The 14,286-nt window shown below is 29.4% G+C and overlaps 6 protein-coding genes across 7 annotated transcripts; 5 read left to right on the top strand and 1 right to left on the bottom strand.

Annotated features, from left to right (window-relative positions):
• Positions 1-1,349: 1,349 nt before the first annotated feature.
• OCT59_002132 (uncharacterized protein) lies at positions 1,350-1,643 on the top strand (the record flags this gene model as incomplete). The annotated part of the gene is made up of 2 exons (XM_066144297.1): positions 1,350-1,410; positions 1,468-1,643. The coding sequence occupies 2 exons, from the start codon at positions 1,350-1,352 to the stop codon at positions 1,641-1,643; spliced, it is 237 nt and encodes a 78-aa protein (XP_065995473.1).
• Positions 1,644-2,183: 540 nt separating this feature from the next.
• On the top strand, positions 2,184-2,891 carry OCT59_002131 (uncharacterized protein; the record flags this gene model as incomplete). Its single annotated transcript, XM_025309746.1, has 1 exon — positions 2,184-2,891. One exon carries the CDS (start codon positions 2,184-2,186, stop codon positions 2,889-2,891), a length of 708 nt encoding a protein of 235 aa, XP_025189955.1.
• A 36-nt stretch (positions 2,892-2,927) lies between these two features.
• On the top strand, positions 2,928-4,031 carry OCT59_002130 (uncharacterized protein; the record flags this gene model as incomplete). Of its 2 annotated transcripts, none has more annotated exons than XM_066144296.1 (2): positions 2,928-3,735; positions 3,799-4,031. In XM_066144296.1, 2 exons carry the CDS (start codon positions 2,928-2,930, stop codon positions 4,029-4,031), a joined length of 1,041 nt encoding a protein of 346 aa, XP_065995472.1. The 2 variants fall into 2 exon arrangements, with proteins under 2 accessions (XP_065995472.1, XP_065995471.1); XM_066144295.1 differs by having other exon boundaries at positions 3,066-3,735.
• A 3,346-nt stretch (positions 4,032-7,377) lies between these two features.
• On the top strand, positions 7,378-8,121 carry OCT59_002129 (uncharacterized protein; the record flags this gene model as incomplete). The annotated part of the gene is made up of 2 exons (XM_025333383.2): positions 7,378-7,396; positions 7,463-8,121. 2 exons carry the CDS (start codon positions 7,378-7,380, stop codon positions 8,119-8,121), a joined length of 678 nt encoding a protein of 225 aa, XP_025189957.2.
• A 102-nt stretch (positions 8,122-8,223) lies between these two features.
• Positions 8,224-10,493, bottom strand: OCT59_002128 (uncharacterized protein; the record flags this gene model as incomplete). Its single annotated transcript, XM_066144294.1, has 4 exons — positions 8,224-9,128; positions 9,216-9,315; positions 9,385-10,071; positions 10,155-10,493. The coding sequence occupies 4 exons, from the start codon at positions 10,491-10,493 to the stop codon at positions 8,224-8,226; spliced, it is 2,031 nt and encodes a 676-aa protein (XP_065995470.1).
• Positions 10,494-13,408: 2,915 nt separating this feature from the next.
• Positions 13,409-13,803, top strand: OCT59_002127 (uncharacterized protein; the record flags this gene model as incomplete). Its single annotated transcript, XM_066144293.1, has 2 exons — positions 13,409-13,519; positions 13,684-13,803. 2 exons carry the CDS (start codon positions 13,409-13,411, stop codon positions 13,801-13,803), a joined length of 231 nt encoding a protein of 76 aa, XP_065995469.1.
• Positions 13,804-14,286: the final 483 nt, after the last annotated feature.

Here is a 14,286-nt window from a genome sequence, read left to right as displayed (position 1 = left end):
TATATTTATTAACCGCTCTGAAATTTGTAAATTTACAAACATATACACAAGTCATATTGTTTTAATTTTTGATTGTAGGAAAAAAAAGAAATGAAAATCTATAATTTTTTAGATAAATTACAATTAGGGATGTAATTACAATTGATTATTGCTACAAAGTCAATTGATAATACTGAATAAATTTAATATGAAATAAAGTTTCTGGCCTATTTGCTAATAAAGAAATACTAAAGAAATAGTATCAAAGTCACATGATAAAAATAATACATACAAAGGTCATATGACAAAAATGTATATTAATTCCGGATTATAGGAATTCTCTGAAGTGTAAGTTCATCATATCTTTGATGGACAAGGACAAAAGATACACGATAGTTTACTTTAGTTCGCAGGAAGACCTTAATAATTTATAAAAGCCGAGCACCATTGGAAATCGCACACTCTGACCAAACAATCTAAAAAGTCCAATAAGGACAAAAAGCAAAACTCGACGTCAAGCAAGGGGAAGACCACGGGTACACAACCAAAGTCTTTGACACGTTCGCGCAATAAATCCAAACCTCAACAAAGGACTGATGACACGTGTTCCTTGCTAACACAAATCCTGAAACTTCTGGTGAAATAGACCGTCAAGTAAAATAGGACCCATGGCAGATGTTGTCTCGGATTTTTTTTCAGCTTTCGCTTTTTTTATTTTCCCCTCTTTTTTCTCATATTCCTGGTCCCAGTGCGTTATTTTTTTTTCTTTTTCTTGGTTCAGGTGGTCCTTCCCTCAGGGAGGATCATCATGGTTCATTCATTTCGATAACCAAGGTGAACACTGTCATTTCTTGGCAGTTTGGCTCACAGTCTCTGGAAATTGCTTGTGGTTCTATTATATACGTTGAAATAAAAAATAAAAAAAATAATATCCAATTGTACCAGTTTGGTTATCCAAAACATTTGATGATCTGCAAGATCAAAAACACTTATAACGAATTTCACGATATAGTGAATCTTTAATGTGGCATGCATTTATTTATATGAAAATAAATTTGTTATACTGAATTTTACTAATAAAATGCAGTATAACATGAACGAAGAAAAACTTATAACTTATAAATTCATTTATGTAAGTGACCCTTTTATAACGAATCTTTTTTTAATATAACAGATTTTTGCAAGACAACTTTTAATATAAAGGGCAGTTTGATCTTAGTTTTATGAAGTTTTCTCAAATAAGTAATTTTACCACTTTTAATTTGTTTTACCAAAAGATGGATGATTATGTTTTGAAGTTTCATGAGCATGATGTTCTACAAATGTATTGATTACTTCTATTTTACTGCATTATACCAAATTTTTCCGCTATGTGCACGAATACAATACTGAAACGCTTCTTGCTCGAAGAGACTGACACCTGGGGAAAAAGTAGATCAAAAATATAAAAAGACCGAAGAAATTCCTAATCCTTTCGCGGTCTCAAAGAAGATATAAAAGAAGGTAAAAAGCGGGTTATAGGTAAACAAGGTGACAGAAGTAAAGCGGAAGAAGAAGAGAGTGACGAAGAAGAGTGGACAGTAAGTATCAACAAAAAAAGAGGAGGTAAACCTGGAAGTTATGGAAAAGGTAGAGGAGGTAGACGTAAACACATTAACAAGTAGTTTCATTGTAGTTGAGAAGTATTTTAAGTTAGACGTGTGGGGACTAAGCAAGAGATTTTGGTACTTGACGCCATCAATTTCAATGTATTTCTTTCGTTTAATCTGTAATTTGTTCTTAATCGCACTTACATAATAAAGAAATGCGTTTACGCGAGTTGTCAAAAAAAAAAAAATTCCGCTATAACGAATAATTCGTTATCAGTTATAGCATTAACGTATTACTGCTGTTTTCATAAGACCTGAGACAAAATAAATTTTTGAACCTGACATTTTTATGGGCACGTGATCCATGATTTGTAAAATAACAACTGAACCGCAGGTCTTATGGTCGCCTACCGATTGTAAATCACGTTAAATCACGTGTAATTAAGCACTTGTTTTTACAGTATATCAAAAATTCCTTAGTTGTCAAAAAAAACTAATCTAGGTAATTATTAGAAAACTCTTCTGGACGATCATTCAGACCAAAAATTCACAGGAAGAAAAAATTTAAAAAATACTTTGTTTTCTAATAAAAATACTTTTAAAAAAGTCAAGGAAATGGAGTCATACCTACACCAGGACGAGTTCGACTCAAAAATACTAAGGGAAGTCAGCACTTTGGTGAATAAAAATTTCAAAAATGCAGAAACAAGGTCGTCAGAAAATTTGCAAGGCGAGCTTGATAAAATTTTTTTCAGAACGCTGCGAACACATAAAGTAATAGCAGATATAAGTGAAACTACGGGGATAAAGGGAGAGATAGTGAAACTACTCTTAAGAGGTTGCTTAAGATATGCATATAGAGAATATGATAATGACGTTAAACAGATAGGAAAACAAAATACTAGGCTTCGTTCATGGCTGCGCCAGGCGCAGCAAAAAAATCAGCCACATGAAGAAGTACCAAAAAAAGTAAATGATAGTAAGTTTAAAGAACCTATCAAAATTCAGAATGAACAAAGAAAAGTTGCAAAAAAGAAAGAACGTGGTAAAGAAAAAGTTAAGGAAATTGCACTACCTGAACCGGTTGATCAACAGCCGATCGTAAAAAATTCAAGGGGCGTATGTGCAACATCACGTGACATAATGTTTTACGATATACCAGCGCGGTATAGTGAAAATGAAGTGGTTTCAGCCATTAAAAATATAGGTAATGTCCATAGAATAAGGATTAAAAAGCACTACAAATACCAATCGGTGAGAGCTGAAATCAACTTATTTGAGGAATATGAAAGTGAGTCTGTTAGAGAAACATGGAAGGTATAACTCTTAATTGGAAATAGTGAAAAGAGACAAACCGCGATGCAAGTTCGTTGGTTTCCAGGACAAAGTACAGTTAAATCTATAAAAGAAAAATGTAAGTGGAAGGCATACAAAATAATTCGTTCGAGTTATTATCAAGATGTAGCTAGAAAAAATTACTCTTTTAAGTACGGCAAAATGGCGCGTTTTGGAAAAAATTTAGTATTTCTTGCATACTTTAAAGACAAAGATCAGTTGGACGCAGCTATGGCATTAGACAAAGGAACAGACGATACTTGGATTATTCATGGTAAGGGTTTGGGCAATCAATCGGCAGAGATCTCAAAAAGGGTCTCAAGTAGAGATTTGGTCAGCACTACGCCAAGAAATAATGGAAAAGCAATGCCTGCAACAAAAGAACAAGCTATGGCCACGTCGACAATTATAGATAACGTTAGTACAGATGAGGTGGTTGACGTAGTAAATAAATATAGGAAAAATTTATTAGATGAAGTTCCACAAAATATCACGTCAACATCAATAAAAGATTACGCCTCGCCAGAGAAAGTTGTAGACATAGTATTGGATTTAAGAGCAGAAATAAATAAAGAGTTGTCACAGGATGAAAAAGATGACGAAAAATGGATTGACCGATGTAGAAATGGATATGCCGTGCTAGTTACGGATTTAAAAGAAAGAAAGAAGAAGATGGAGGAAGCAAGGGTGGAACGTGATACGCTACAAAAGAAAGTGGACGAAGCTCAAAACAAAGAGCAAGAAACAAAATCCACCAAAAATATTAAACAGGTATCACCAATAGAATTACACGAGTATAAATCAATAAATGAAACATGTAGCAAGAGGCTAGGTGAAAAAAAGAAAGAAAAGATTTTTACTCCAGAATATATAAAGTGACTAGATGGGATGATAGATACTTACAAGAAGGTGTTAAAAGAAGCAAAAGAAGCTGCAGAACAACGGAAATGCTTAAGAAAGAAACAAGGTGACCGTGTAATGGAGGAAGAGGGAATAGAAAGTGATAGTGATGAAGATGAAGAAGATCAAATGGTGGTAAGTACAGAATCGAATAACAAAAGAGGAGGAAAACCAGGTAGTCGCGGACAAGGTAGAGGAGGTAGACGTAGATTAGTTAAAAAGAAGTAGTTTCACTTAATATAGACATTGTATAGTGTAAATAGGTAAATATAATTTATAGATAGATAGTTTTTCTTGTAGTTGTGTGGTACTTTAAGGGGATCGTGGGTTGACCGAGCGGTAGGCCGAAGCGCCCGGTATGGAGAGGTTGAATCAGTGCTTGCACTGGTTACTTCAATGTGATTCTTCAGGTTGATTTTGTAAATGGTGCGCTTTTTACGAATTTAATAAAGAGGTTTCACATTTACGCGAGTGAAAAAAAAAAAAAAAAACTAATCTAATAAAAAATGTAATTATGTATTAATCAAAAAACCACCTTTTAACAAAAATAACGAACTAGCAAGTAAATTTATAACTCACAAATTAATGAAATAAATAATGCAAATAATAATTTTGGACTTTTTATCAAAATTTGATTATTCCTTATCGTTATACGTTATGTGCTATAAACTTATGGCAAGGTTAAAAAAAAATCTGCTGTACTTGATGAAAAGAAAAGGATATTAAAAGAAAGCAAAAGATAATGAATTAACAATAGAGAACATAACTGCAGTTGCAGATTGGAGAGGAAATAACAACACACGTTGATTTTAAAGAAGGTTTAGTGAAAATGAGGAACATTGAGAAGGAGAATTTACTGATGAACTGATGAAACGTATAGATCAGAAACTAGTGAGGAAGATGAAAATTCCGGGGAGGATGATGAATTATCAGAAATTTCTTTTAAATCAAAAGCTAAAAACAGTCCTGCAAAACGGGATAAAACAATTCTTAGACATTTTTAAAAGAATTAAATGAATATATCAAGCAACAACTAGATCAATGGATCGAATATAATGATTATATTATCAGGTAAATGATAAGAGTTTAGGTACTCAACTATTAGATGAAAAGGACTGGGAAGTTTTTTATTGGAATATCAAAATTCAATTCACATAATAAGGAGACGCTATAATTAGGTCTAATGAAAATGAAAATGATAAAATTTATACATGAAGGTATATGATATAATATTAATACATAATAATAATTTATGCTTATAATTACTTTATTCAGGAAAATGGTGACATAACTAATACTACTGATGCTACTACCGATACTGCACAATCATCAAGAAAGAAAAAGGAAAGATCAAATACTATTTCAAAAGAAATGAATCTTTCTGATGAAAGAACTAAAATAGCGACAAATAATGTCGTTAACTCAATAAAATTATTGTAACGAATATGATAGGGCGTGTTACGACTGTTACGTTATCGGATCACGTCATTTACCTTAACACCACAATATTTACCTGGGCCGCATCAATAGTAAGTTTTTATTTATAACATTTAAATTTATATTTATTTTTCTTGTTTGTGTAGTATATATTTAATATTAAAACTTATAAACAATAATAATTACAAAATTTAATTTAGGAACATAATTTAGCAACCCACCATATTGGTAATAAAACGATAAAAAGTAATAAAAACATTTCATCCCCACCTTGAGCATCTGTACCACAACATACTTTGTTTTTGCTCTTCTAACTAATTTTTTTCTAACAAAGATATAATAAATATTTTTTTTCAAATCAATGATCTTTTTATTATGTATATTCTGCTCTTTACAAATAAATTAGGTATCTAATAAAAATTTTCGCCTATAATGATTTTTAAAATCTTTTCTATATAGTTTTAATTAAAGTAAATTGATTTTTCAAAATAAGATTCGCCATCATAGGCGTTATCTATGAAAATGCTGCTATAATAGAAAATTCAGGATCAGGACAAGTTTCCATAAAATCCTTATTTCTTTTAATCCAACTTTTTACTGTAGAAAATGCTAATTTTATTGGATTGAAATCAAGAAAGTACGGGAAAAAAATAATACCCTACAACCAACACTTTTAATTACATTGATCAATTATTCATCATGGTGTATTTTAGCGTTACCCATCACCAATACACTGTTCTTTCCAGGGCAAGGATTTATAAAAGGTGACTATAAAATTAAAAATAATTAGAAATTAAGAAATTAAATCATCAGAAAAACTATACATTTGCACAAACGAAACGTGATCACAAACGTGATCGCAAAGTTATACGATCGCGAAAAATAAAAAAAATACTTACAATTTGAGATAAAACAAAAGAACAAAATCTCTCTTTAGGACAACGACCTTTCATAATTTCACATGCAATGAATCCATCTAATGTAAACGCAGGTAAAATAGTATACCTAACGCCTCTCAAAAAAACAATCTTTTGAGATATTCTCTGATTTTTAAATGAATATCCATAAGTCCGTGATAAAGATCTTTCATCTTTAGAAGTTTCATCCAAAAAAATCAATTGTTCTGCTTGATATTCTGTACCATCAGTAAAAATATAATCAGCTCTTAGCAATTCTTTCTTTTACAGCGTTTCCAACAAGATTTTTAAAATAATAATGGATTGATTAATAATTTTAACAATTTTATAATAGTTAAAATATACGAAAAATACAATATATACTTAACCTTCTTTCTTGCTATTCCACAATATTTTAAAGATCTCTAATCTCCATAAATCGGGTATAGAAAATTTTTTTCCAGTTTATTAATCATCTCTCCAACAATTTCATCCAAAATAATATCTTGTAAAAATTTGTTATAAAGTTATTTATAATAACCAACCCTCATATCAGATCCACTAAAAATTTTTCTCCCTTCTACTTGTTGCAAAAATGGATTTGTTACGCACCTACATTTGATAACATTTAAGAATTCATATTTATATATATATATAGCGTACTGTTGGAATAAAAATTTTAGCAGTTGTGAAATTTCTTATAAATTATAGTCGTCACAAAATAAATACACTACCCTCCACCTTAAATCCTCGCTTATAATACGTCCCATTCCCTGAACAACAACTTTGATTAAGCTAATTAAAGTGTGATTCTTGTGTGAGCTTATACAGTATTGTAGTTTTGGACTTTTGGTATGATAAAGTAATTAAAGTATGGTTTTGAAGGTAAAACTATAAGTATAGAGTTTATTTTATAATAAAGAATAAGTGAAACTTGCCAATATTATTTAAATACATTATTTTTTAGTTTCATGAACGTAAACCATTAAAAAATTTTAGGATTAGATTAACCATATCGGCTAACTATCAAAATTGGGCCTAATTTTATATAGTAATTTTGATCAACGTTACACAGCTACAATTAGTAAAAAAAAAAATTCTCATGATCAAATTTAGCGAACGCACCCTTAAAAAAAAAATAACATATTAAAAAACGCGTCTAACCGATGAGCGCAGTCTAAAACCGATGAGTTTGAGTAGTGGAAGACCAGTAGAAGGCAATTGGCATCTCGCAATTTCGAATGTTACCAGTTATTAGTTGTAAATAAAATTAGTTTTTGCAAAACTATTTTTTATTTTTATTAAAATATTTTATATTTTTTTCAGATTCAATTACTAATATGTCAACACTTACAACGTCTTTTACTACTTCTGCATCAGAATTTATCTGTCCTACTTGTCAAAAAAGATATAAGAAACAAGGTGGACTTTCACGGCATTTGAGTATTGTGAAAAGATATAATATTTCACATAGTGATTTGGATAAATTACCAGAAACAAATAATGAAAAATTCAAAAGTATTCTGGTTTATTTAATTCACCGCAAACTTCCACATGGATTTAAAAAGGGAGGTCGTCAATTAGTGTCGCTTGCATGTACTGAACATCAGTTTTTTGATATTTTCAAAGGGTATATCCATCATCATAGCAATAAAAATGTCTACAAGTGTATTTTCCGAGGATCTGCTGGATATCAAATATTAAGTGAAATCTTGAATAATCCATTGTGGGGTCGAAAATTTTATGATGAAGAACAACAAACTTATGTTGTTTTATTTAATGATCCACCTGAGCATTTGAAAAATAATCCACTGGCTATTGCAACTCGTTGTGCTACTGAAAGTATAGCCACTCATAGACGCAAATCTAGATATAATCCTGGAGAAGTTATTATTGAATGGAAAATTAAAGGTGAAAAAGATGCAAAAGAGAATTATTGTGAAGCAGGATTTATATACATACATTTTTGGGTGAGACAAATCTAAAATTTTATTGTAATAGAAAAAAAAATTATATACATATGTTTAGAATTTTTTCTTTTAATTAGAGACAATTTTTTCAATGTATATAAAATGTATTAAAAGAAATTATAAAATGTGAATATATTGAGGTTTTGGATAGGAAAGAGAGATGTTATTTTGAGTATAAAATAAAAGTCGGTTTTCATGTTCCAAAATTTCACAAATTGCTGATGTTTTATTTTGAAATTTTCCGCCATTCTTGAGAGTTTTCTTAAAAAAATAACAGACATGATCGTGATTCTTTTTTTCAACAGCACTACACGAAAATGCATTTAATCCCCACCTTTTATGGATAAGCATAAATTCCCAAACATGTGATACTAAAACATGTATATAAGGGGTTATATCTGATGATCGATAAAGTCCTTGTTCTAAAATAGTATTAGTTTTGGAATCTATTACCGTTTTTTTCAAAAATAATTCACACCATACTTTTGCTTTTAAACGAAAATATTGTGGATCTGTTGTTTTTTCTCCTAAAAGATCATATAATTCAGCAAATCCATCCCACAAACTTTTAATTAATGCGGCTCGTTCTGGATCAAAAAGTTTTGTCAAATTAAAGTTTCGAAGAACACAAAGCTTATCATCACCCATTAAGGAAGTGTAATTCCAATTATTAGTACCATGAATATTCCAAAACTCAAACCTGATTTTTAAATTTTCCATCTCCTTAATTATAATATTCCAAGTTATGTCATTAAATAATCCCTCATTTTTGATTTCTTGTAAAGCTAACTCCCATAAACGGTCAGTAATACGTAACATTATATGAAGTTTATCTGGAACATGATTTTTAAGTGAAATCATATTGAAAAGTGGAGGTAATTTATGACCAGGGTATGCTGTTGGATTTTCATTTAAACTACTCATTAATTTACTAATTGTCCAGTCATTTTGCCCATTTCCACGTTGATTTTTTGTTATTTCACACCATGGGCAAAAATTATTGGAATTTGCAGCATTAAAACCTAAACAGGTAGCGAGAAATTTCCAATCTGAGCTAAAAAAAAACTCAAAATTTCAAAGAGTATTATTGATAACTATTCCTACATTACTCAGTTCTTGCAATTCCTGAGTAAGAGCATTTGCTGCAACTTTTAGAGTTGGATAATTTTCACTTCCCGGAAATAAGATAGTTGTATAATGGTAATTGGGCTTACAAATGTTTATTGAATCATCCAATAGTGCTATGGTAATCATCACATGCTTCACCTTTCATCCTACGTTCCGCCCATCACCAGATATTCGAAGATGAATAGTTGGTATTGCAGGATCTAATATTCCCTTTTCAACATATGATGGTATTATACACTCAAGAATTTTTTTAACACTTCGGTAAGCACCTTTTCCAGTTGCATTAATAACTTGTTCAATAATTAATGGATCAGTTATATCAGGTTCTTCCGAAAATCCTTCTTGCATAATGGTAGAATTTAAATCAATGAAATTAATGGGTATTAATTCTTCCATATATGCATTAATCTCTTGACGGGTTTGAGAAATAGCATATTCTCGTGGTAATATTGATTCTACAGCTGCAAGATGACGATATGCATCACGAGGTATATTTTCTACGTCTTGTACATATGCAATTGATTGCAATTTTTGTTTTTTTTTAACATAATTCTCATCACCAAATGTTACATGGTATTCTTTATTTTCTACAGTAAAATCTATAGCCTTTAAAACTACACGATCTTTGGGATTGTAAAAATCTTTAATTGTATTTTCAAAGTGCACCTGTTCTTTTTTTGCAAGACCTTTTGCACGTTTAATTTGTGTAGTTTTGCTTGATTCTTTATGAAGTTTCAATTCACGTGGTCTACCTTTGCGATTTCTATTAATGCATTTTAATTGAAGTCCAAAAAGATGAACTCCAGAAACAGCAGTTCTCCTATCCGGTGTTATAATCTAATAAAGTATATATATATTAGAATACCTTCTTTTATGATTTTTTTTAAAATTTTCTAAATAATAAACATATAATAACTTACTTTGTGTAGTTCAACAGAAGCATCAAATGGTGATTGAGCTGAAAAAACTTGATATTGTAAATTATCTCCAAAACAAATTAAGTAATGAGGTTTTTCTTCTACATAGTAAATAGAACATTGAATAGTACGGCTGTTATTAGCCCGACCCCAGGTAGTTTTAATAGTATAATTATCAGGTATAGGAAAATAATTAGGCGCTTCAGTATAATTCACAGCCGGTGGGTAGATACCTTCTTGAATGACAATATAAACAAATTTTCGGTCACCATAGTATATTATTTCAGGTGAAATAGGGTAATTTTCTTCTTCATAAGGTCTTTGCTGATTAGAATTTGACATTTAGAAAGTAACAGTTTTTTTGACGCGTTAAAAAAAATTAACATGATATAAAAAATTGTACAACGGATCTACAAAAATGTGATAAGTACGGTAATTAAAATTCAGTACGAGTCTCAATATCATATTTCTTTACTGCTATAAGAGAAAAATCGAAACAATATATAAAAAATTTTGTGTCATTGGTGTTACCATAATGTCAGGTGATTTGACTATCATTATGATTGGTTTACAAAATTTGGGGTTATCTCAAAAATTTAGGGTTAGGGTATAGATTAGCGCATATGCGATTGCGATTTTCTGATCATTTTGTTTAAAGAACCTTATAAAAATCAAATGAAAGTGATCAAAGCTAAACTCATAAGACAATTTATAATTTATTATAATTTACAAATATTAAATTAAATACAAGTTAAATACGAATTAATAGTTTTTCTTAAATATAATTGATATTGATTTTAATATTCATATTTCATTAGTAATATATGCTGATATTACGTTCATTTATTAGACAGCGATATAAATTTAGGCTCAATATTAATGTTTATATGACTAGTTAAATCTTTTCTTAAAGCGATCAAAGGATTGATCAATATTTACGAGATTAAGAAAAGCAAAAAGGTTTAATTATAAAATCGGAAAAGATTTGAAAGTCGGCAGTATATCGCAAGTGAAAATCAAATAAAGGGTTATGTATTAAAAATCATATTTTTTTTTACATTTTTTTTATTTAAATTAGAATGTATAAAAAAATTATGTATTCAAAATATAACCTTTCGAATAAACCTAACCTTTCCTAAAAAAGTTAGTGTTTAAACTAAAAATGAATTTTTTATGCTACAATAAATCACATGACATTCCATATGTATAAGCGATAACAAGTGATCTTCATGTATTTTTCTTCTCACTTGGCAACCTTATGGGTTGAAAGAAAAATACGGATTAGTGCTTGTCATTTAATTGATTTTATTTTTTTCCGGTGGGGTACCTGTTCCTCTATTGGTAGTAATTCAGGATCAGTCTATATAACAAGAAGTATGGGTCCGTCCAGATCTTTGGGTGGATGATGGACTAAAGGTTGGGCAAGGTCTTTTAGATTCTATGTTCTCTTAAATAGTCTTTCCGGCTTCACATAAAATAAATAAATAAATAAATAAAATATTTTTCTTCTCACTTTTACGATTAACCGACGCTTATCAGTTTGATTTTGTAATTATCATAATAATTCAAAGAACAAGATCAATTCATCCATTTATTAATGTTTACAAAGTGGTTACAAAGTCACCACACTTTACGTTAAACATAATAAAGGTAGTTAAGTTATCTAACTTTTTTTATTATTTATTTATTTCAAAAGTCGAATTTTCTGAATTCAAATTATTTGATTTACTAATAAAGATAATTATTCTCCTAAAAAAAATTTTTTGAACAGAGATGGTCCTTTAGAAAATGGACATTCTTTAATGTGCAAACTTTCCGACATCTTAAAAACACAAGTTTAATAATACATTGTCATCATCATATTAATGAATAATTATTATCGAGGAAAATGTAATAACAAGTTGTATTTGCAATTTTAGTGGATGTAAAGAAGAAATTTATTAGGAACATTTCTTTGGTTATTAGTACCATATCGTATAATAATTATAATGATAAGGATAGGATTTTTATATTAGAGAAATTATATATTAATTCAATCCACTTGGTTATCTTCAAGCAAGACGAAGAGGTTATTTAAGATCAAACCTCAAGAAGTTATTCATCCTTCTACAATAATATATCTAATGTAAGTGAAAAAAAAAAATATTGGAAAGTGTCGTAGTGTCGTAATTCACAAGGCGTAGTACTAATCATTTTCTTAATTTTATATTTCGTGCGATCCATATAATAATCGTACGATTGTTAGACCCAAATTATACTATGGCAGAAAACGAGTGAAATTAACTCAACATTTTTTAAAACAGAAAAAAAAATGTGATTAACTAATGAAATATTTTTTTTTTGTTTAATCGATCAAAGTTGGTCAAGAGAGTTAGTCATTGGATTAGAATTATTCAGCGTTAACGTTAAAGATCCATTAGCATAAGTAAGTCTTTATTAAATTTAAATTAAATTAAAAAGAAAAAAAAAATTTTTTCCCGTTTTTAATCTCTTCTCAATTTTTTTATCAGTTTATACAATTCCAACAAAAGAATCAAAGAATAAATTTACAAATAACAATAGAAGTCCACCAAATATATATAGTAGATATAATAGATTTGAATTGTTAATATCGCCAATATCAATATTGTTCCCATTCGCATGGATGACAGTGGATATTAATGATTTAGATAAAGCGAACTCAATTCGTAGGATACATAGTTTAATTTGGGCAATACGGGTAATGATCTTTTTAATAAGTTGGATTTATAATTGGTATAATTATTATTTATTGTTATATGGGATCGTATTAAAGAATTAAAACGTAAAGAAATTGTTAATACTTCTGATATACAATGGGCCGTTTCTACTCTTAAGACGTGCTGCAATTTATGTAAGTACCACGTTGATTTAAGTGTCACCTAAAAAATTGTTTTTTTCTCAAAATTTCTTTACTTCTTTCTTTCTAGTAATGTTTGCAATTTCTTCATTAGTAATTTTAATAGTGTCATTCACATATGGATATTTTCACCTATCATACATTATTCAATTATAATACGAATATTACATACGAATCGTATGGAATTTTGTAATACCCAATATTACAAATTTTGTTCAATTTCTTTCATATACAAGTTATATATCGCTTCTTTCTTTACTATTTAACCCTCCCGCAACAAGAATAATAATTATTTTTTTTTATAGTAATAAACCGAAATTGGACAATAATTAGTAAATTTGCATTAACGAGTGCAGCAAGAAAAGATGATATAAGAGGGATGGATGATTCCTTACGTGATGATGAATCTTTAATAGGAGGTGGTGGTGACACGATAACAACTACTTCTCACATAAACACAACCACAACTACACCCGCGTTGACATCACAAGTATGAATAATATGGATCATTTTAATTCTAGGCTGAATGATGCTGAAATAAATTCAATGTTAAATAATACTTAATAAATTAAACCTAGTATTGAAACAAATCATAATGAAGCGTATAAAAATTAAATTCAAGGAGATCTTTACCAAGATCTAATCTAGTTATAGATTTTAACGTCTACTATTGGAGAATATTCAAGTGCTGAAGAGACTCAAGAGAGTAATTCAATACATCCATCATTTTTACACCAAAACATGATTGTTCCTATTTCCAGATTGATTAGATAGTACTATTTTTAGTAATGTTAGTAATTGTAAACATAAAAATAGCAGCATTATAAAAATAAGTGCGAGAACAAATACGAAATTACGAATACTAGTATTAATGATAATGATACTTCGAGTAATTTATAAGATTTCAGTACACATTAAACATCTAAAATCATAACAGATAATTGCTGAAGAAATTCTGATGTAACTCATCGATCAATCATGACATCGGCAAGTATAGTATGTCTCATGAAATAATCTACTCAACAATATGATTTGTAAAATACTACTGCTGCGTATGTATAGTAAATAATTATTGTATGATAATTTATTAAACTCTTACACGAAAAATATTATTATTATCTTGCTCATTGTTTCACGCGAAAAATATACTATAACTATGGATATTGATTTTGCTTATAGAGAAGACGTCATTTATGAAAAGGATCTTATTGAGGTATTGTTATGTGAATATTTATAGTAATCAAAGATAATAATAAT

This window comes from Rhizophagus irregularis, chromosome 10, assembly GCF_026210795.1.
Source record: "Rhizophagus irregularis chromosome 10, complete sequence".
Classification (NCBI taxonomy): Eukaryota; Fungi; Glomeromycota; class Glomeromycetes; order Glomerales; family Glomeraceae; genus Rhizophagus; species Rhizophagus irregularis.
The sequence above is the reverse complement of the archived record's forward strand: the minus strand, read 5'-3'. Positions and strand labels throughout refer to the sequence as shown.